Source organism: Ursus americanus, chromosome 31, assembly GCF_024610735.1.
Source record: "Ursus americanus isolate L20-20 chromosome 31, mUrsAme1.1.p, whole genome shotgun sequence".
Lineage (NCBI taxonomy): Eukaryota > Metazoa > Chordata > Mammalia > Carnivora > Ursidae > Ursus > Ursus americanus.
The window spans coordinates 21342476-21367181 of NC_142157.1; the positions used below are offsets into that span (position 1 = coordinate 21342476).

Here is a 24706-nt window from a genome sequence, read left to right on the forward strand (position 1 = left end):
ACTAGAAGCTTGATTTCCAGCTTTTCAGGTGTTCAACCCCATAACCTTCTGAAAAATTTGTAAAGATGTAGCAAAGATCCCTATCAGTGGATGAGCTTTCAGTTCAAGATAGAGCTTGGTAAATACATGCAAACATACAATGGCAGGCTCCTGGTAATGGTGGGATGGACAATTTCTTCAAAATCTACTGCTAAGCAGAGCCTTTGGGAGTCCTTAGATCAAAGAATGAGGGGGACAGATGTTGGACGGAGCTCAGGGTCTTTCGAGAAGAGAGAGCCCAGGTAAACCCAGCCATGTTTTGGGATACTTCCTTCATCTAATTAAGGTATCTACAAAAAAACCTATGGCAAACATCCTATTAGTGGTGATATGTTGAGAGCTTTCCCTCTGAGATCAGGAAGAAGACAAAGGTGCCACCATGACCAATTCTATTCAACATTGTATTAGTGGTCTTAGCCAGTGTAATGACGCAAGAGAAAGAAATAAACACTGTAAGTATTGGAAAGAAAAGAAATATATGATTGATCGTTATTCATAGACTACATAATTGTACATGGGGAAAACCTCCCCAAAATGGATAAATTATTTCTAAGTACCAGTAAAGGGAAAATGAGATTTTAAAAAATGATACCATTCAATGCAACCTCAATCAAAATAAAAAGTTTTGTGGAAAATGATAAGTGGACTCTAAAATCCATATAGAAATACAAGACATTTAGATGAAAAGGATATAAAGATTTACCCTTATGGATATAAAGGGCTATTATAAAGCTAGAAGAATTAAGTCAATGTGGTATTGGCATAGGTATATAAAAGTAGGCAGTGAACAAAACAGAAGACTTGAAATAGATGTGTATATATACTCACCTGATTTATAACAAAAGTAGCACTGCAGAGAAATGTGGAAAGACAAACTTTTTAATAAACAGTGCTCAGTTCATTAGACATTAATTGGGGCGAAATGGACTCCCTACTGCACAACATATACAAAAATTAGTTTCAAATGGATTGTGAATATAAAGAGAATGTAAAACAATACAGGCCCCAAAATATAATCTAGGAGGATATCATCAGGTGCTTGAGGTTCAGATTCACAATATGACAAAATCTTTTCAAATTACCAAAACTACTACCCGCGAAAAAAAGAAACTGATAAACTGCACTGTTTTTAATTTAAGAACTCTTTGTCCAAAAACGGCATGAAAAGTAGTAAGCCACAAATTGTGAATATATTTACAACACATATAATCAACAAAGGGCTTGAAATCTGAATATATAAATAATTTCTGAATCAATTCCAAAAGGATAAGTAACACAATAGGAAAAAATTGACAAGATGAGAAAATGTTCAATTTCATAAATTATTGGTGAAGTGGAATATAAAACTACAATGAGATTCAAGAATATACACACTGGAATGCCTAAAAGACTTACAAGGTAAGGCTAGCAAGAATGTGGAGCAACAGGTAGGCTCGTTCTCTGCCAGTGTCAAGTCTAATTTCTTTGGAAAACTGGCATTTTCTGCTACAGCTGAACATCTGAATATCTTATGATCCATCAATTACACTCCTCCATATTTAACCAACTGAAATTCTTGATATGTGCATCAATAGACATATTCAAAGATGTTCACAGCAGCATTATTTGTAATAATCAAAACCAGACACAACTGAAGGTGGGCATCAAAAGCAGAAATGTAACCTGTAATATATTCATAATATGAAATACTCTACAGAATGAAAATGAATGGAATACAGTTGTACACAAAAACCTGAATGAATCATACTTCTGAATAAAAGAAGCCACACATATATTAGGTAGATAAATAGAAGATAGATAGATAGATAGATAGATAGATAGATAGATAGATAGATAGATCATTGAATTTCTCTTTATGAAAGATTCAAAACCAGACAAACCAATCTATGGTATTAGAAGTTAAGTTAGAAGTTACCTCTGAGGAGGAGGGAAAGGTGGTCATTGCAAAAAACGTGGGGGTGGCTTTTAGGGAGCGGGCAAAGTTTTATTTTTTGACCTGAGTAGTACTGACACAGCGGTTTGCTCTGTGGTATTTCATTAATACTGTATATCTTATGTTTTGTACACATTTCTGTTTGTGTGTTATACTTAAGTGAAAAATTAAAAGAAAGAAGGAAAAAAATGTGCACCAGTGGATAAGAACATAATAGAAAAGAACCAAAAAGATTCTTTTTGCCCCTAAAAGGGCAATCCAACTACAAATATACCATCACTTTATGATAATAGGATTCCTTAAAAGGTTGTAAACCGAATTTTTAAAGGTCTTGGGGACCTCCCATGTGCTTTACAAAGTCCTTGGGGAGGAGGGAAGGGAAAAAGATAAATTTAGATAAAAATATTCACATATTGTTGTTTGATGGCAAGTACATCTGTGGAGACTTCTGAGGTTAACACATTCATATGCTGTCCTAATCCAGCATCTAGGACATATTCCGACAATCGTGTATTTCTAATGATATCATACACTATCCAGTACTCACTTCTCTCACAAAGCCTATCATAACTATTCTGATTGCCTGTTTATTTTTCTCTCTACTGTCGATAAATGATGACTGAAGGCCAGAGACTCCATCAGATTTCCTAAGGATTTTATCCTAGTACCTAACACAGTGCCTGGCATGTAATATGCACTATTTAATAAGTATCTATGCAACATATTTCATCTATGAAATATAAAGTAATTTAAGTTGCTCACTTTGGGGGACTGAAAATTATATTTTTCACAGCATCACGCAAATTAATAAGGTTAATAGGGCATTCTTCTTTGAACCACTTTTAGACAATAAAATTCTCACAACCTTAAAGTTCTGCCTATAATAGTCCTCTCCTATAGATGCCCATCTATCAGAGTCCTTTTGAACCTGCATTAAGTCAAAACATAAAGTCAAGTTTATTTTCAAATAAATATCGTGTGCAAATGCTTTGCCAATGGATGTATTATCAAAGGTCTTAGAATGTGAGTGGTTATCCTTTCGGAGAGTTTAGTACTGAGGACACTCAAAAGACATCTAGCTAAAAGAAACAAATGTGGATCTACTTTCAAATCCCTTGCTTTTTTATTATTTTGAAATTAACATTCCTACCTCTCACACACAAACACAGAAGGTACTTTTTTTAATTGGCTGCTAGACCTTCCTTCACAATTGCAGATGTAACAATCATCTCAGTACTTTAAATATATGCATTGTAACTTGGAAGAAGATTGGATAAAATACACTTTAAGAAAATTATCAGGCACACTGTTCTATCAAATTCCAGTAACAGAGGAAAATTAAAAATCTCAAAATCTTGCAGCAGGAGAAATTAAAATTCCATACCTCAGTCACTGCGATAGAAAAGCTGAAGCTGGGAAGTGTGGTGAGTATAACACACATCATCATAACAGGTCTCCTAGCAAAGGAGAAAAAAATAAGCAAAAGCAATAATGTACAAGATCAACAGTTCCTGTTACATTTTGCTAATTTTGCAGTTCCTGTTCCATTCATCTATAGTTTTTCTAAGAAACTACTGCTTCCCTATTTCCATTTCCCAAATGTTTGAGTATGGCAAAGGGCAACACATGCAAAAACCAGAATATTTTCTAGAACAAAGGGATGAGAGATTTCCAAATAACTAGCAAACTATGGACTTCTAAGAGCATCTCCGTGCAAGACAAGACAAGTGACATTCAACATTTTCATTATTATTTGGAACCCTGCCCAAGAGTTCTGGCTCTGGTGACCAACTGAAAAAAAGAACATGACTTGTTTAAGTTATACTATACCCTATGTCTAAAATTGATTTTTCAAAAAAGACATTTAGAGATCGTATACCAAGGATGACTTCAAGTGAAAATATTTGGATAGATAGATCTATATATATCATATATCTATATATCTATACATCTATACCTATATTTATCTATATATCTATATGGATAGAGATATATAGATATATAGAGCTAGAGAGGATATATAAAATGATATACAAACTATATATATAATATATAATGAAATATGGTGTGATTTTATATATCATATATATGTATATAAAATCACATATATCACATATATATACAAAAATATAAAATTTTATGTATACCACATATATATAAAATCATGTATGTATATGATATATAAAATCATATAATTTTTCACACTTGTTTTGGACCATTTCTTAAACTTTACATGATCAATTAATCAAATGGCTATTGTGATATAATACATGCATAATACATAAAATACCGTATGACAGAAAGAATTAAAATATACACTTAGCATCATTAATTTATGGGAAGATAAAATATACTCAAATCTTTTGTATAATGAAATGCTTACCTCCTCTTTCCTGAAATACACATTTCACTAATTACACATTTTACTAATTACATTTATATGATAATGTGTTTTTAAGTACAAAAAGTGTTGAACTCTTTCAAATAACTAAGTATCTCTCCTTGGCCCTACCATGCTTCCGTCTATCCCATTCTGGTCCTAGATGTTCTAGGTATAGACATAAATTAGGGGGCGGGATAGACCCCTCTCCCAACCAGACCCGGTATGATGTGCTAAAACCAGAGGTACAATGGAGCTTTTAAGGGGAAGCTTTGCCTCCTTTTCCGAGCCCAGGTCTAGGTTCCTGCAGCACCTGGTTCTCTAAGACTAGCTAGAGCCTTCAGGGAGCCCTCTTCTTCTTAGCTTGTGCTCAAAAATAGATAGGAGTGCCCCAGAGATTACTCCTGCTCCTCTTCTTTATCTATATTTTCTCCCTCAATTATCTAAGCCAATCCCTTGGTTTTAAACACCAACCACTTACCCATGACTTCCAAATATTTTATTTATATATATGATTTCTTTGGTTCAAGTAAGAAATACCCAAATGTTTTCACTTGAAGTCATTCTTGGGGGGCGCCTGGGTGGCACAGCGGTTAAGCATCTGCCTTCGGCTCAGGGCGTGATCCCGGCGTTATGGGATCGAGCCCCACATCAGACTCCTCTGCTATGAGCCTGCTTCTTCCTCTCCCACTCCCCGTGCTTGTGTTCCCTCTCTCGCTGGCTGTCTCCATCTCTGTCAAATAAATAAATAAAATCTTTAAAAAAAAATGAAGTCATTCTTGGTACATGATCTCTAAATGTCTTTTTTGAAAAATCAAAATTAATAAATCAATATTTTATATACATAATCTATATATAGATATATATATCTATATATAGATTATATATATATTCCTGAGCTCTGGGCTTGTATGCCCAATTCTATTTGGTACCTCCACTTGGATGTCTAATAGGTAATCCAGATTTAATGCCTGGAAAAGACTCCACATCCTTCTCCATACCTGTTCTGATTATCTTCAAATGCTGTCTGGTTTACTGCAAGTAGATTTACTAAAAACACATTTCCAATTCATCCTTTGCTAACACTGTAGCTTGTCTGCTATCATCTCTCATCTGACTTCCTAACCGATTTCCTGTTAGTGCTTCTATTCTTGCCTAGCAACCTTTTCTCCATAGAGCAAACAGTTATATTTTTAAAATGTAAAACATATCTTATCACTGCCCTGCTCAAAAATCTCCAATGATGGGGGATGGGGTGAATGGAGAGTTAGTGTTTGGTGGAGACAAAGTTTCAGTTTTGCAAGATGAAAAGAGTTCTGTGGATGGATGGTTGGTGACGGCACAACAGTGTGAATGGAATTAATGCCACTGATCTGTGCACTTAAAAATGGTTAAGATGGTAAATTTTATGAGTATTTTTCATAAAATACACACATTTGTGCGTTTTATATATTTTTTAAAAATCTCCGATGCACAAGTCATGTAATTAGAATAAAACTGAAACCTATTAGTCTAGCCTACATGCTCTATATGATGTGGTTTCTCTTCGTTCTCCTACTGTTTCTCATTTAGAATGACCTTCTTCTCTCCCAAAAAACCACTTAACTCCAGCCGTACTGGCCTTCTAGTTACTTCATGATCACAGCAAGCTCACCCCACCTTCAAGTCGTACACTTGCTACTCCCTTTGCCAGCAGCTCTCTACTCCCAGATCTTCCATGTCTGACGTGGAATTATATATATTTATGGCCCTACGACCATCTGAAATTCTGCTGATTATTTCTTGTTTACTGTTTTACACATTCCTCTTTGCCAATCCCCAAACTAAGTTCCATGGAAGCAGGAAGCTTATCTGAGTGGTTTCACTACGTTATCTCCACTGGCTAGAACAATGTTTTTGAACCATTTTTGTGCAGTGAAACTTCTGAGAATCTGGTAAATTCTATGGACCTTTCTCAAAATAAAAATTCTAAAAACAAAACAAAGCCATTCTGTTGAAATACAGTTATTCAAATTCTTTTAAAATTTTGATAGAGTAATATATGTGCCTATCCATGAACACACTGTCTTATTTCCCTTTGAGTACTCAAGATCTCCCAGAAACTGAAATCATTCATAAATCATTCTATGAAGTATCTACAACAACTGTAATGTGACAGGAAAAGGCCTGTGCAATGAAATTACAGGTTCTGGTAATACTACTGTGGTTTGTTACCAACATTATAAATGGAAAAAAAGGGGCACCTGAGTGGCTCAGTCGTTAAGTGTCTGCCTTCGGCTCAGGGCATGATCCCGGGGTGCTGGGATAGAGCCCCACATCAGGCTCCTCCACTGGGAGCCTGCTTCTCCCTCTCCCACTCCCCCGGCTTCTGTTCCCTCTCTCACTGGCTCTCTCTGTCAAATAAATAAAATCTTTAAAAAATAAATAAATAAAATAAAAATGGAAAGAAATGATAGCTTTCAATTAGAGGTTAGTGAAAATAAAGATGTAACCTGTTCCTAATCCAAGTTCTGTGTTTTATGTAACCTGAAATAATAATTAGTATTTGAAAATCTTGACTTACTGCTAACATATGTTTATAATTTATTAATAACTGTTGTGGGTTAAATTCTGTTCCCCCTAAAAGATATGTTGAAGTTCAAACTCTTGGCATCTTACAATGTAACCTTATTTGGCAATAGGGTCTTTCCATACGTAATAAGTTAAAACGAGATCGTTAAGGTGGGCCCTGATCCAACGTGACTGGTGTCCTTATAAAGAGGGAAAATTTGGAGAATGTACAGACAGAAGACTACGTGAAGAAACACAGGAAGACATCACATGATGAGGAAGGCAGAGATCAAGCAGGGTGATGCATCTCCAAGACGAGGTATGCCGGAGTCCCAGAGAACCCCCCGTGATCAGAAGGAACCAACCAACACCTTGATCTCAAGACTTCTAGCCTCCAGAACTGGCAGACAATACACGTCTGTTGTTTATGCCACCCAGTTAGAAGTTCTCTGTTATGGTCACCCTACAAAACTAATGCAGATTTTGCTATAAGGAAGTGGGGTACTGCTGTAATAAATACCTAAAAATGTGGAAATGGCTTTGGAATGGGATAATGGGTTATCTGGAAGAGTCTGAAGATTCGTGATAGGAAAAGGCTAGACTGCCTAGAACAGACTGTTAGGAAAATATGGGTCTTACGGGAGATTCTGGTGGAAGCTCAGAAAGAAAAGAGGAGAGCTGCAGAGAGAGCCTCTATCAACCTTAGACAGTATGCACATTGTCAAGAACATAAATGCTACAAATACGAATGTTATAGGTGTTTCTGGTGAAGTCTCAGGCAGCACTCAGGACCGTGTTATTGGAAACTGGAGGAAAGGCAATCCTTTCTATAGAGTGGCAGAAAACTTGGTAGAACTGTGTTCTGCTGAATAGAGAGTAGAACTTCACAGTTGATGAACTTGGATTCTTAGCTGAGATTTCTAAGCAAAGCACTGAAGGCACTGCCTGGTTTCTCCTTGCTGCTTAGAGCAAAATTTAAGAGGAGAGAGAGAATTCAAAGAAGGGAGTGTTAAGCAAAAAGGAACTGGAACTTGAAGATTTGGAAATTTCTGTCTATCCATATTGGAAAAAATTAAAGGGGTACCTGGGTGGCTCAGTCAGTTAAGCGTCTGCCTTCAGCTCAGGTCATGATCCCAGGGTCCTGAGATTGAGCCCCAGGTCGGGCTCCCTGCTCAGCAAGGAGTCTGCTTCTTCTTCTCCCTCTGTCCCTCACCCCCTCACACTTGTGCTCTCTTTCTCAAATAAATAAATACGATCTTTAAAAAAAAAGATAGAGCATGTTCTAGAGAGGATACTAAGGGTGTGACCTGTGAATCAGAAATACCTCCACTGCCAGTTTGGACTAAAGGGGGACAGAGATGGGACAAAAGGAAGGAAAGCTGTTAGCCTTTTGGAATTCAAGAGGCAGGAAGTGGACTACTGGAGCTCTTTGACTGTGAACATGTCTCATCCTTCAAGAAAAGGGAAGAATGACTCTGACAGTGCTTTAGAGGCCCAGGAGGCTGCCACTGCCACCACGGGCCCAGAGGTTTCCACCTCAAACCCAGAAGCCAGGAAAAGGATGGAGCCCCCAGCCTGATGGGGCCAGAGGACACAGTGTCCAGCCACAGAGGATTATTCTCAAGCCTTAAAATTAAGTGAAATTTGCCCTGCTAGGTTTCAGTGAATCTAGTTTGCATGTCAGAGGAACATGAATTTTGGGGAGGGCCAGAGGGCAGACTGTCATGGGTTGAATTATGTTCCCCCAAAAGAGACATGTTGAAGTCCCAACCCCCAGTACCTCAGAATGTGACTCTATTGGAAATAGTGTCTTTCCAGAGGTAATAAGTTAAAATGAGGTCATCAGGGTGGGCCCTAATCCAACATGACTGGTGTCCTTATAAAAAGAGAAAATTTGGAGACACATGCACAGAGGGAAGACTACGTGAGGAGACACAGCAAGAACACCGTGTGATGATGAAGGCAGAGATCAGGGCGATGCGTCAATACGCTAAGAAACGCTAGAGTACCAGCAAACCACCAGATGCTGGGAGACAGTCCTGGCACAGATTCTTCCGCACAGCCCTCACAAGGAACCAACGAACAACTTGACCTCAGATTTCTAGCCTCCAGAATTATGGGACAGTACATTTCTATTGTTTAAGCTCCCAAGTTTGTGGTACTTTGTAACAGCAATCCTAGGAAATTCATACAACGAAATTAATGTTGGAAATCCCACAGACACATCTTTGAAGGTGTACTCGTGCTAAGACCAGCGCAAGGCTGTAACCAGAGTACAGAACAGCTGGGGAGAAGGACGTGTGGACATGGTGGAGGTTCCAGATGGAAGGAGGAGTTAGGGACTACCAGTAGGGCTCTGTGGGCATCTGGAGTAAATTAGAAAGACGGATTCCCCCAGGCATAGGCCTACGAAGAAAGGCCTGACTGAGCTCAGCCATGGTGAGTTAACAATTCCTATTTGTGCAACAAGAATTCTGGACCTGAGATTTCTCAGAGAAAGCACGGTGAGTGGAACAGGTCAGATAATAATGTGGGAAACCACCCTATGCTCAGAAACTCATACACATTCTCTATCACTTAGCTCTTCAGGTCCAAGTTCCCTTCCTTGTCTTCCAAGACTCCCCACAATCTGCCATTAACTTCCCAACGAAAAATAATAACCTTCCTATTTGACACTAACCCCAGTGAGCTCACACTACAAGCCAAGTTCTGCATTCATCCATTTGCCCATTCGTCTACACTGTTGTTAAATGTGTGAACCACACTCTGTTCCCAGGATGGAAAGACATGTAAGATGAAGTAACTGTGCAATTAGAGCAAGTTTTTTGAGAAGTCACCCTCAGCGATGAAAGTGACACAGCTGTAGTTGGTGTCAATACATCATACCAACAGCTGAAGTTGACAGCTGTATCCACAGGACATCAGGGTATCAGTGAGATCATCTGAACATTAGCTAGTCAGCCATCATATGAAGGAAATATCCAAAGGGTAAAAGGTACAGAAATCATAGAACAAGAATACCATAGAAGACTTAGCAGACTAACATGGGGTGTGCTTGAGATGGCCGAGTGATGCAGCTCCTTTCAATATTTGAAAAACTTTAATACACACTTTCCTCTGAGGTCATTGAGGTCATTCAGAGAAAAGTCACCCCTGGAGACACAATTTTGGGAATCATCATCATATAAGTGGCAGTTTGTATTATGAGCCAATGAGAACGCTTGTAAAGCAATAAAGAGAGGAAATTGGGGGGCACCTGGCGGGCTCAGTCAGTTAAGCATTCAACTCTTGACCTCAGCTCAGGTCTTGATCTCAGGGTCGTGAGTCCAAGCACCACACTGGGCATCATGCTAGACATGGAGTCTACTTAAAAAGAAAGGGGGGTGATCTAAGAAATCGGGGGGGGGGGGAGGGGATTGGGTACAGCTCCTAGCCATGGCCAAATTCACTGGCATATAAAGAGGGCAGAGGACATGAAGTCTATGAAGAAGATGGGGAGGAACTTTCATGGAGGCAGATTTTATTTTCATATATGGCAATAAGGAAGACTATTTTCAGAACTAGACAAAAACTAGTGAATTCCCCTTAAAATCAGAGGTCCATTGTCTATCTGTATTGTGAGAAATAGTGTAGTAGGAGAACTCTAAGTTGACTTCTAGCTTTAGGATTCTGTGGTATAATGCCAATACCATTGTACAAGCAAGGGGGAGATTAGATTTTTAAGGGGCAAGACTGATGTGCAGAAAACATTTTTCAAGAAGATTATTACACCAGCTGGTGAAGGTTATCAGAGCCCCAGCATTATTTCATAAAATGTTCTTCATGCTTCCTTGAACAAAACAACCAGGACAAATGATCTGATACTGGATTTGAACATAGGAAAATTTGGGGAACCATGTCCGTGTATGATGACTCTGGAAGTTAGTGCCTAACTGGGGTGAAGTTAACAGTCATGGAGAACAAAGACGTGATGCAAGAGAGATGAAAGAGGAAGAATTGATGGAATCTGGTGACTTATTGCACAAGGTGGGAGAGAAAAGCAAAAGTAAATATATTCCGGATTTACTGGATATGGCAAGGAAGAAAAAGCCTATAGTCAAGTATCACAAAATTATTGCAAATGAATAGAAGATGGACAGACCCACTGGAAGAAAGAAGTAACTTAAGCACCAGTGTTTTAGTTCATGGTAACTAACGGATGACCTTCCCAGGTCTGAAAAGAGCAAGCTCTACTTCCTTCAGTTTATCCAGCCTGTCCAGCAGTGCTTAGGCATTATTATCACTGCGCACATGACTTAGGTGTGCCACTATGGAATAGTAAGGTGCTCGAGAGACCAGGCTCTGGAGACAGACCACCTGTGGTCAGTGTGGCTCCATAGCTCACTGCCTGTGTGGTCTTGTAACTTCTGTGCCCCAATTGTTCTTACACATAAAAGTTAGAGAATTAACTAAAATAATACAGGCAATATGTTTACCACTATGCCTGGTACATACTGCTACTATCGAACGCTTTCAATAAGTACTTCTCTTATTTTACTACGACTACAACTACTACTACTATTACTACCACTATCTTAAACAAATCAACAGCAAATCATATCTAATAGGTTAAAGACTTAAGCAAGGTACAATGCAGTCCAAAATGTTGGCATGTTTCAAACATGGCACTGCCCGGAATTCATGACATGTTATGTTCTAAGGTAATTGTACTCTGAAAGACTTGTGAGAATTCCTGAAATGCAGCCCTGTGTCCCATGGCATTCTGGGAATCCCCACAAGTCTTCCATTATTATCCTATCCCCAGATACCCTCTTTATCGAGATATGCTCCATCTGCAGACTAGTTTTGCAGCTCAGTTGTTTCATCCATTCACTGATACCCCAGGAAAGAATTTCTTATTTACTGGGATGTACAATTTGGTGTGTATATAAATAGCTTTTCCTCATTCCTCAAACCATCTCCCTAGTCTATTATGAATTATGACAGGCATCCCTAAAAAGGAACAATCATTCTAAAGAGAATGAGGAAGAGTTCCACAAGAGTAAAGCAAAGAGCACTGGATTAAAATTCAGACTCTACTGTTGATTTAGTGTGCATGTCTTAAGATGTCTGGCATTGTTTCCTCCTTTACAAAATAGGAATTATATCCACTTGGTCAACCTCACAACACTAGTGTGCAGGTCAAGTGAAAAAAATAAAACACAGAAGCACTGTATAATTGCCAAATACTTTATAAGATATTCATGATATCACTATTTTGACCTTCATTTTTCTCAAAGGATGAAAGAGACCTGCAAGATTTTCCAAATTCAAAGACTCTCACTTATAGCATATAACTTTTTTCCTCATCACTTTTTTTATCCCTTCTCCCACTTCTCAGAGTCATTCTGAGGATTAAACAAGATCATGTCATATTTATTTATTTTGTTTATTTTTTTTTTAATTAGAGAGAGAGTGTGTGTGTGTATGGGGTGGGAAGGGGCAGAGGGGCAGAGAGAGAGAATGTTAAGCAGGGGAGTCGAACATGGGGCTCCGTCTCACAACCCTGAGATCAGGATCTGAGCCAAAATCAAGAGTTGGACATTTACCCAACTAAGCCACCCAGGTGCCCCAAAACAAGATCATGTTTTAAATGGAAATACTAAATGCAGCCTGAGGTAATAACAATAATATTCATTGAATCTGAACTATGTGCCAGGCATTATGCTTGGAACTTTATATGCATAATCCTATTCAGTTTCTTAAAACAGCACTCAAATGATAAAGCTAGGTTGTCCCTGTTATGCTCATGAGAAAATTAAGATTCAAAGAACTTAAATAACTCACACAAATCCTCACAATTTCAAAGCTGAGATTTGAACTCAGGTCTGTACCTCTCAGCTGTATGGCCAGGGCACACTCTTTCCTAGCTGGATGACTCATTCTCTCCTGAATACCAGCTTCATGGGGCTAATAATGCCATCGTGAACCTACAGGGACGTCCTCAAATAGGCTCATCAACAATTTATCTGTGAATGCTAAGGATTGATAAGATTTTGTATAAACAACTATTTAAGCATTCTTCAAAAGTCGTTATTTCAATCCTTACCTTCTATCATACCAATTGTTTTTGCAGCATCTTCATCTAGCAATTAAGATAAACACTCTACCTTACCACAGATATTAAAATATCCATTTACACAATGTTGAGAATCATATATAATATCCAAATATATATCTTTGGAGGAATACATCTTAAAGACACCAAAAGAGTTGCATTGATCTTGAAATACACTTGGCATTCAAAGACAGAAAAAAATAAAGGAAAAGTTACACAAGATAAAAGAAATGGCACAGATTCAGACCAATCTGGGCTTACGAATCCCAGCTCTACCGCTTACAAATTTTATTACCTGACAAAGTTGATCACTTGTTAGAATTTCTATTTCTTTATCTATAAAATTAGAACACTAGCACATACCTCACTGGGCTGTCATAAAGCTTAGATTTAATAGTACAGAATGTGTAAAGTTCCTAGAATAGTGCTAGGTAATTCTTCTCTTCTATGCCAGTTAAGAGAAAGAAATATGACAGTGCTCACAAATGAGGCCATGAGGAAATAGTTTCACAGCGGCACTAAAACTATAGATAACCTACTGTATATCTATTTAGAACACCTGTGGCCAGCCACACCTACAAAGAAAATGAAAGACCAGAAGAGTATTTCACCAAAGAATTCACTGGAAGATGTAACTGTGACAGCCAAAGACTCATTAGCACAAGGGGAGTACATGGACCAGATTTGTAAATCAGAATGTGTACTGGGGAGTAAAAATGAAAGACTATTCTCTTCCTTACCCTCAACTTACCCCAGCAGATTGGGACCTTGTCATTCAAAGACACAGTTTAGGAGAGTGGTTAGAAGTACCAATTATGGAGTCAGATGGACAGAAGTCCAAAGTCTGGTCCTCTCACTCACTAGTTAAATGACCAGGGAAGTTGCATAACCTCTCTAATCATAAATTTCCTCTTGGGAATAATAATGATAAACTCAGGAAAATACCTACTTTACGAGGTAGTATAGAAGGAAATGAAATTCACATGTAAATCTCTCAGCACATATGTGATCAGTAAAAGAAGCAGTTATAACTTAATGAAGATGATGATAAATGATATGGAAGGTTTGCTGCCTGATGATATCCAGAGCCTAGAGACCTAGGGATGTGAGTCAATGTAAAAAGAAAAAAAAAAAATCAAGGAGTATCTTTCTGGGCTGGAGTAAACCAATTGTTTCTATAGTCATTTGGATACTCCATCCTTCCCCCAAAACTCCCAGCCCAGCCAGGAGTTCTGGACAGTCAGAGTAACTCCAGGTGATGTGAGGAGTGAAGGGCCCAGCTCAGCTCCAAACCTGCTCCATAGGTAATCCTGAGACTTTGGGTCATAATCCTGAGACTTTGGGTCAAGGTTTGGAAAATCGCTAAACCCCACTGATAAATGCAGTGTCAACCAAATGGTTTATTTCCAGAAACCCTTCAATACCTTTGCCCTCAGGGAACTGAAATTCCCCTGGCAAGGTTCATGGAGCCACATCTGGAAGAGAACACTTGTGAACTCCACACTTCAGTTCTCCTCTTCTGCACCCTTCCGATACAACTAGACTGCCGTCTCTGTGGTTTTTACATTTCTGCCCTTGCTAAAATTCCCAGCTGCTTGCTTTTCAAATGTGTTGATATTGTTTGACTTCAAAATAAAAATCAGTATTGGGGTGCCTGGGTGGCTCAGCTCGTTAAGCGTCTGCCTTAGGCTCAGGTCATGATCCCAGGGTCCCGGGTCATGCTCCCTGCTCAGTGGGGGAGCCTGCTTCTCACTCTCCCTCTGCCTGCCGCTCCCTCTGCTTGTGCTCTCGCTTGCTGACAAAAAAAAAAAAAAAAAAAAAAAACTTAAAAAAAGATCAGTATGAAAGAAGGTTTAACTAAAGCAAAGGAAACAAAGAAATCTCAAATGAGTAAAAATCAGATCTGAAGATCTAAAAGGAAAAATATATTAGTAAATATATTAGCATCAGAGATTATTTGTATTCAATTGATACAGGTAATACAGTCCTCAAGTTACTGCTGAATCAACATTAAATCTTAATTTATTTAAAATATTTCTATATCATTATTGAAGCAGTCCCCCACCCACACACATACCAGGGAAAAAGAATTTCCTAACATAGTTAAGTATTATTTTTTTAAATCTAAGTAAAGAAACCAGTTGCTTAAAGATCTCAGCTGGATACAGTGGCTACCTGATCATAATAAAAAAAAGTTAAATTTAAAAAAAATCTCATTTGGTTAAGGGTTAAATGATGCTTTAGACCTGCAACACAATATAAACATTTCAAAACAGACATTATTTTGTTTCACACAAAAGTAAAATTCTATGTTACAATCTTACAATTATGATTTCTATAAATTAATTGTGGTAATGTCATGCAGTTCTGTGTACAGAGGAATTAGGTCCAACATTTAGGACTCAGGATATAGACCCATGCTAACTGCAAGCTTATGAATACATGTGTTGCTATCAGTCTGGAAAAATGCCCCCCCCCTTTTTTTTTTAAAAGGAAGATACCATAATATCAACATATTTATAGAAATGGTGCCAATTGCTTCTCACTAACCATATGCTCACACATTGTGTACATTTGTGTTATGCTAACATCCTCACCCATGGTACCTGAGAAAGTATCTTTGAAAGCATCACAGAGATTCCCTGCTATAGAACCCTTTTACTTACCATCCTTTAATTTTTTCGTTAAGGCTATGCATCTTGTATAAGAGAACCTTTATGGGAACCCAAATCAGTAGAGTCGCTAAAGCCACATACGCGATGGAACAGGAAACAATCAGCCAATAATGCGTTTTCTCGGGGTTGCCTGCGACTCTTTGATAGGCAGCGGCAAACTGTTCTACCATCACGAGCGTGGGGGTGGAGAAAGCTGCAAATTCAAGAAGCTCAAAAACCAGGAGCTTGATGAGTCTTCCAGACGCCATCCTGAGAAAAGGCAAGCTGCTGAGATCAAACACTCCCCCTTTGGTTGTGAGCAGCATATGGACACCGATACTGAACTAGGATCAAGTTCCTTGTACTGAAATCACTAACCAGTGACTTTTTATTCTTTTATTGACCCTCATATGGTTCAATGATCTTCTGACTTAACAAGCAAGGTCTCTTAAAGAAACAGAACAGTTGTGGAAATGATGACTTAATGTGTTTGCATGTTCATTATTCAAAGTCAAATGAATTTCTGAATATGTTTTGCACCACTGGTAAAAAGCAGGTCTTTCACTGTAGCTTGGATTGCCAATTTGAGCACACACAAAACATTATGAAATATTTAACATTTGTCAAGTAGAACCATTGGAATCATATAATTTTAAAATTCAAGGAGAAGAAGAGCTGGAATCCAATCCCAAATTTTTATATCTAAGCAAATCCAGGCAAAAAGACATACCCAAAACCTGGGTCTTCATCATGGAAGACCACCCCTCGCTTTTCTTCAAAGGGCTTGAGAAGGGAGTTTAGATTCACACTGCCAACCTCCTAACCAAATTTCTTCCTGGTACTTGGACTATTTGTTCTTACACGTTAATTGTTATGTAACCCAGATTAACATTTTTATTTTGCTGGTGAGGAAACCAACATATGTTGGAAACCTGTTATCAGGATTGACATATTAAGAGCTGTCTATATCTAGACCAAAAGCATATCAAATATTTAAAAGACAACAACTATCTCCGTGAATATCCTTCCTTCAGAAACTACTTGTGAGCACCTGCAATGAGCACTTTGCCTTTGCTAGGTGCTGGGGAGTGAAAGTGGACAGACAGACGATTTCTGCCCTAAAAACCTCAAAGTCCATAGAGAAAACAAACCTGTGAACAACAAAAATCACTGAGGTCAGAAGTACAACCTAAGTGCTATGGTAACACAGAGAACTTCCTCTTTGGGCTGTGGGAAGGGGAGGGAAAGATAAGGATGAGGACAGATGGCAGGTTTTGGGGTGTTGGTGACATTCCAGACACAAAAAAAGCAGCCAGGAGGCTGGAGCGGTTATGAGAACCTGGTGTCGCATGGCAGGATGCAGGGACAGGTGATGTTACGAGAATTGGCTGGGGTCAGAATGTAAATATTCTGTGAAGGATTTGGGTGTGGGGTGGGGTGACGCGGTGTGTGTGTGTGTGTGTGTGTGTGTGTGTGTGTGTGGCAGCGAAAAAGTAGTTTTCCAGACATAAGAGCCACTTACTTGATCATTTGGAAAGAGGAGTGAATGCTGGTGTGGAGGGAGGACAGGAGCCGTGTTAAACTGGAGGTGCAGAAGTCAGGGGGGAGCCACAGAGCCACCTGGGGAGGAGGGAGAAACTTGGCTGCGACTGATGAAGAAAAAGCAATGAGGGGAGCACTGATTCTGATCCCTTCCACATGCTTGCTTCTTTAGATGGCTTCCCCTGTGCCTGCTGGCAGCCTGAGGCACGCCAGTATTTCTCTGGGTTCCTCTCTCCCCAGGCTGGCCCTTTGCAGATGGGGCCCTGCGCTGCCTGGTTCCCTGGTGCACCTAGGATTCTGGTGGTGGCTCTGAGGATTACTGCCTCCTGCCCTCCCACTGCAACCAGTTCCTCAAGCTATCTATTTTATTTGAACTTGAATTTCCAATCTGCAGATGTTTAGCAGAAGTCCTCTCAAATGAACAAAGAGACCTAGAAGACGGGTACCAAGAACATGAACGGACAGGGTAGAAAAACCACGAGAGCCACATTTCTGTTACCAACTATTTCTAATATCATATAATTGTCACTGATTCTCTGTATCATCCCTGACAAAACTTTCTATTTAAGAGAGACTAGATACAAATTAGACTCTAACCTTCTAGCCCTCTGTCTAGAGGGATCAGTGCTACGTTGTGTTATAATTTCGTCTACAAATTTTGTGTGTTAGTAGGAATTGTGACCTGGGCATTTGAAGACAGTTGTTGAATAAAACTGCCTGGCTCCAAGCAAAAGGACTCTGTCTAGGACTTTAATTCCATTTTAAATACTAAATTTTTTTCCATGTATGGGAATTTAAAAATGGTACTCGCTTTATATTTCTCACATATAATTTTCCTCCAGTTCCTAATCTCTCTTCACCTTTACCTTCAAAGACAATGTTTCTGTGATGCGACCTGCAGTTTTCTACGGCACGGAATGCTCTGATAACTAGCTGTGCTTTCTCTGAACAGGAGGGAGGTTGTGATTCTTGCCCGCTACCCACAACAAGCCCACCTCCATGTAAGGGAAAGAGCACCTGTGTTAACATTGTTTATGAACACTTTCTATGAGCAGATCATGCTAGAGACACAGCCCTCCTGACTTACATTCTGGTTAGGAACAGAATGTCCCTCCGTAAACTGGGCCATGTGCTCCAGCTCAGAACCAAGAAACACAGAGAGAATTTGGTAAGTGGAATTAAAGGAGGCCATGATTTGGAGTCAGGATTAAAGCAACCTAAACTGTGTGTGCTGGAATCCCCTGGCATGTTGCTTATGTGCTTATTTGCTGAGTGAACGAATGGAAGCCGAGGGAACAGAAGAGTTGGCAAAGAGGGCAACACAGAGAGCAAGAAGACTGGAAGAGATCAACAGGGAGAGGCAAGCACACCAAGAAATGCCAGTCCCTCAGTTCTTGAATGTTCCAGTTTATGTGTATTCTTACAAAACGGGCTCTTTGGTCTTGGCAACCAAAAGGGCTTTAGTGTAAGAAAGGAATATGTTTATGAGCAGGGGCCAAATATTATACAAAAACAATAGGTAAGCCTACTGGATAATTCAGAAGAAAGGAATTTAAAAAATCAAAGTAGAGTTGCTCAGAGAGGGCTTCTTGAAGGAGGTGAGTTTTGGCCAAACTGATTTTTCTATTGACCCAAAGCAATATCCATATATTACTACAGCAACCTTCTCTGTGTCATATAATGACATTTTCTTTGAAAATTAGTTCTAAGACTGTTCATGATGTAGTAAGTTAGGAGAGGGTAAGGAGAGAGAAGTAAGTTGCAGATGCTATGTATAACAATGTGAACAGCACAATCTCATTTTTGTTTTAAAATATCGTAGTTGTGGATTTAAGCATAAATTAAAAATCCAGAAATATACTCATCAAACTTAACAGTGCTGGCCCTGGGAAATGGGTGAGGTGGGGTGGAGGGGTTTTCACTTTTGATTTATTATTTGCATAGCTATAATATTTCACCAGCATAAAAATTAGGAAATACTTTCAGATTAGTAACAATCAATTAGACAAAGCAATTCTGGCTTAATAAAAATTTTATGCCCTATTTTTTAAATCTTTCCCCCACCAGTTTGTTTTCCCTAACTTCTCAGCAAAAGCAACATAAATAAATTCCACTTCCACTTATTCCTTAAATGGCAGCACTAAAGAGCAATGAAATAGCTACGAGGCAAGCAGAAGATGGGGAGATCCTTGAATAGCTGCTTGCCAGCTGGGCAGTGTGGGCAGAATTTTATTGTCTTCTTCTGATCTCACATGAGAGTGGCAAAAGCATAGCCTTCCTCCTGCACACCCCACTCTAAGAGCTTTCTCCCCTCTGAAATCCTTCCTTACTCTCCTTCTCCACAGAAGCAAGCATTTCTTCCTTTGAGTCAAAACACCTTCTGAATCCTTCTGGATTCATTCACACTTTTACCGTAGCACTTGTCTCCCTACACTGTTTGCACACTGGGTCCTCTACAAAGCTGGAAGATCTCTGAAGGCAGAGAACACTTGCTTTCATCTTTGTATCATCATACCTCAGCACAGTGCCTATCACATAACAGGCCCTGGAAAGATCTTGTGGAAGGAATGGATGGAGATGAAGAGTAAGAGAAGTGGTGGGCAGTAAGGGGAACATGCCAAGCTTTGATAACGCTAACTCATCTTTTATTCCGAGGGCATCCTGGCTCTCACATGGATCTTTCAGAAGGAGAAATCATGCATTACCTGTCCCAATACCATCTGTCCATTCAGCCTACGAGCTTCAATTTCCTTGTGTGGTCCCAATTACAGCCCTGGGGTCTCCTTCCTCCACAGCCACGATGCCATAAAGTCTCTAGGGAAGAGAGAAAACAAAGCCCCTGGGGACTGCAGTTCCTCCATCTCAAGATGCATGTTAGGAAAAGACCATGCTTCTTTGCAAGCATTCACAAAGACTTAGGTCCCAGTGTTGCAATATCTTTCCCAACCTTTTCTAATCCATATGCCCTCAAAAATGCATATTCCATAATGGACTTGAACCATTAACAAAGGAGGCTACAGAGGACTGGCTGGTATGTGTCTGGACCAAGGCACAACCTTCAATTATTTCAGAATCCTCAGCTCTTCTCAAGTAAGTATTTGTCTAAAATTTCCATAACAGATTGGGAGGCAAGGTAGGTCTCTTCACCAGCGATAGAGCAACAAGCTAGCTTGGCAAAAAAAAAAAAAAAAAGTCATTATGGCAACATTAAGCTACTGGGAGGAAATGCTAGACCCCTAACTTGGAGACAAAGACAAACGGAGATGAGAGAGGGTTTGAAATCACCTACCCTTCAGCTGAGACCAGTTTATGCCAATCCTGATTCTTTCCCCTTCTAAGTCCCCTGACGAGTCCGCCATGCAATTGCACTGCCAGTAACTGGAAGGACATGGAGGGAGACATTTTCACACCCCCAAAATCTTTACTTGGATTCATCCAAAACTGCTACAAAGAACTCTGCCCCTTACTCTGCTCTTTAATCCTGGGTGTAACAACTTCCTGGTAGGAAACAGATCTGGTTTTCTGGAGCTGGGTCGGTGGTGGAAAGACTGAGTCTTGTGGTTAGAACTCACTTCCACGTAGGAATGTTGATGCAGTGTTTTTTATTTTAGTAAGCAGAAGATATCATGCTGTCCGGGGTAACACCTGTTCTCCACACTTCCAACTGTCATTTCCTTCCTGCAGGCAGGAAGTCAAAAATTCAAAGTCTCTTAAATTGTTAGTAAGATCATTTGTAATCTCAAGGTTTGTTCATTGTTTTCAGCGTAGGATCTGTGAAACAAAATGTACAGACAGCCAGGAATGTTCTGGCATATCTGTGGTTTGTTTCCTGTGGTCGTATGGTGTTGATGTGCAGAAAGGCAGGAGCTGGTGGCAGTGAAACTGCTCTACAGGTCAAGCTGGATCTATGGAGAGCCTGGGGAAGAGGTCAGACCTAATTACTGATTACTTATAATTTCCAAAGCCTATTCCCAAAATACAATACTGATCCTCACGTGCAGGTGTCATGAAACAAATCACAAGAAGTGAATTCAGTAAGATTATATCACCAACTGATTACGCCCCTTTTATCAGCGTTATGCTACCAGAGTTGAGACAACAATCAATTTATATTATAGGAAAAAAGTACAATTGCTTCTCTTTGACTATTAAATAAACAACTTTGCAAGAGCGAGGACAATAGCATATTCACTTTTGCAACCCTTTTAATATCTGGTATTCATTTAGTGACTCTATTCTTGAAATAAAATTTAGAGAATGTCCTTACTTTTTAAAATAATCACGCTCCCCTGAAATATTTTTTCTATTAAAATTATCAAGATCTCAAAATTTTAAAGAAAGAAAGGAAGAAAGAAAGGAAAATGAGTTAAGATTTCCCATTACACAAATTGCGTGTAGTGGCATATAAATGGGAGCTAATAATTAAAAACAGACTTTTAAAGAAAAGAGGAAGTCACTTCATTCTGTACGATTCTCAGATTTTATTTTTTAAGAGACTACAACAATCTGGGTTAGCCTTTCAATATTCCGAAGAAACAAATGTAAGCAAATAAATAAATCCTACTTAAATATAGATGCAGCCCTAATTAATTACTGTATATTCATCCCAAAGTTCACAAAAACAATTTAATCTATATTTCCCAAATCTTCACTGCTAAGGACTTGATAAGTTTGTGGCTCTTCAATTTTTCTTACTTAAGATAAAATAACTTGAAAACAATATTAGTAGACATGGCCATATCTTTGCAAAGTACACAGAAATGACAACTATCCAGTTATTTTGGTTAATGTAGATAAAAGCTAGAATTTCCAAGTGGTATGCCTAAATGTAGTGTTCCTGAACTCCACTGGGTGGTGCAAATTTGTTTTGTTTTAATCACAGATTTTAAGTCAATATTTTAATGATATTATTGTTTTGGAATCTTCTAACCTAAATTGCTCCTTTAAAAATTTAGGCTATCAAGGCATTCAAATTATATGTCTTCTTGTACTATGCATATTTGGCCCAATTATTTCCAAAAACGTTTAATGAGTAAGTTCACTTTTCTCTGTCCAAAGCTGCCCAGTGGCTTCCCATCTTGTTTTGAGTAAAAGCCCAAGGCTTTACCAGAATTTTCAAGGCCTTCCACAATCTTCCCCCAACCACCTTTCTAACTTAATTTCCCATTACTCTCCCTCTCACTGTTCTCTTCGATGTTCTCCAAAAATGCCAGACATAGAGGCTTCACCCATTATGAAGCCTTTGTCCTTGCTATTCTCCACCCCAAAACATCCAAAGAGCCAACTACCTCACTTTCTTTAGGTCTTTACATAAATGACACTTAAACTGTGAGACTGCTTATCCAAAATTTCAACACACGCCCCTCCTCAATTTCCTAATCTTTTCCCTCCTTTATTTTTCCTCTTATTACTTAACAACGTAATGTTTATTTGACTTACTTATTATATTAATTGTCTGCTCTCTCAACTGGAACATACGTTTCTTTAGGGCAAGAACTTTTACCAGTTTTGGTCTCTGTTATAGACTCAAGCCTAGACGAGCACTTGGCACATAGTAAGATCTCAATAAATGTTTGTTGACTGAGCGACAGAATGAATTCACAAATGAACTGAGTGGACTCTCTATGCTAGCTATTATGCTTATGCTGGGGTACAAAGATAACCAAGACACACTCTCTGCCCTTACAAGCTTAACAGTCTAATTGAATGGACAGGCATTTCCACAAGTAATTTCAATAGATGCACAATGAGACATGTGTACCCAAGTCATTATAGAAGCAAGGAGGAGAGCAACATGGAGGTTCAGGTAAAGCTTCCTGACAAAAAAAAAGAAAATAGGCCCATTTTCTGTGCTCAAGAAATTAGTCTAGCTACAGAAATACAATACTCAAATATGAAGATCAAAAGGGAGATTTTAAAATATCTTGAGACAAATGAAGACAAAAACACAACATACCAAAGCTTAAGGGATGTAACAAAAAAAGTACTAAGTGTTTACAGTGATAAGGAAGATCTCAAACATACAACCTACATTTATACCTCAAGTAACTAGAAAAAGAAGAACAAACTAAACCCAAAGTTAGTAGAAGGATGGAAATAATAAAGGTCAGAGAAGAAATAGATGAAATAAAGAATGGAAAAATACAGAAATAAACAAAACTAAGAGTTGGTTTTTAAAAGACAAACAAAAGCCTTTAGCCAGAACAAGTATGAAAAAAGAGAGAAGACTCAAATAAATAAAATCAGAAATGAAGGATAAGACATTATCATTGATGCCACAAAAATAAAAATATCATAAGAAACTATTATGAACAATTATATGATGAAAAGTAGGACAACTTAGAAGAAATGGATAAATTTTTAGAAACATAAAACCTAAGAATGTTTCAAGATGAGACAGGGGCATTGGGTGGCTCAGCTGATTCTGTCCAACTCTTGATTTTGGCTCAGGTTATGATCTCAGGATCATGAGATTGAGGCCTGCATCAGGCTCTGCACTGGGCATGGAGCCTGCTTAAGATTCTCTCTCCCTTTCCCTCCGCACCTTCCCCTGCTCACATGTGTGCATGCATTCTCTTTCTCTCTCAAAAAAAAAAAAAAAGGATGAAACAGAAAGACTAAACAGATCAATAACAAATACTGAGACTGATCAATAATCAAGAACCTCCCAGAAAAAAACAAAAAAACAAAAAAACAAACCAGGACCTGAGTGCTTCACAGGTGAACTCTATCAAACCTTTAAAAATAATTAATAGTAATCCTTCTTAAACTCTTCCAAAAAATAAAGGGCACAATTCTGAATTCATTTCATAGGCCAGCAATCATCCTCATCTCAGCACCAGACAAAAAAAAAAAAAAAAACACCACAAGAAAACTGCCGGCCAACATACCTGATAAACGTGGATGTAAAAATCCTCAACAAATTATTAGCAAACCTAACTCAACAGCACATAAAAAGCACCACATACCAGAACCAAGTGAGATTTATCCGTAGGATGCAAGAATGGATGAACGTACATGGCTCAAACAATGTGACACATCACATTAACAGAATGAAAGACAAAAAACAATCACATGATCATTTAAATAAATGCAAAAAAAATTATTTGACTAAATTCAGTACCTTTTCATGACACTCTCAAGAAAAAAAAAAGAAACAGTATAGAAGGAACTTGCCTCAACTCAATAAAAGCCATATATGAAAAGCCCAAAGTTCACATCACACTCAATGTTAAAAAGCCAAAATCTTTTCCCCTGAAATCTGGAACATGACAACACCTGTTAGGATGGCTCTTATGCCACACACAGCCCCAAAACAGTACTGTTGGTAATGATGGATAGGGAGAAATTGGAACCTTTGTATACTGTTAGTGGGGATGTATAATGGCATAGCCACTACAGAAGATATTACGGAGGTTCTTCAAAATATTAAAACTAGAACCACCATATGATTAGGCAATCCTACTTCTGGGTGACAGGATCTTGAAGAGATATCTGCACTCCCACATTCA

At 38.7% G+C, this 24706-nt stretch overlaps 1 protein-coding gene across 4 annotated transcripts in view; it reads right to left on the bottom strand.

Annotated features, from left to right (window-relative positions):
- Positions 1-24706, bottom strand: part of TMEM236 (transmembrane protein 236) — a 64544-nt gene that overhangs the window by 24519 nt on the left and 15319 nt on the right. Inside the window, exons 1-5 of one of the 4 annotated variants that reach the window (XM_087857653.1) lie at positions 20663-23790; positions 20485-20573; positions 19901-20009; positions 17176-17273; positions 3357-3429 (exon numbers count right to left, since the gene is read on the bottom strand). In XM_087857653.1, coding sequence (XP_087713779.1) covers positions 3357-3429; positions 17176-17273; positions 19901-19915 — 186 coding nt within the window. In that variant the 5' untranslated portion in view covers positions 19916-20009; positions 20485-20573; positions 20663-23790. Of the gene's footprint in view, positions 1-3356; positions 3430-15665; positions 17110-17175; positions 17274-19900; positions 20010-20484; positions 23791-24706 lie in introns of those variants that run through there. The other 3 variants (XM_045787577.2, XM_087857652.1, XM_045787566.2) reach the window with 3 other exon arrangements.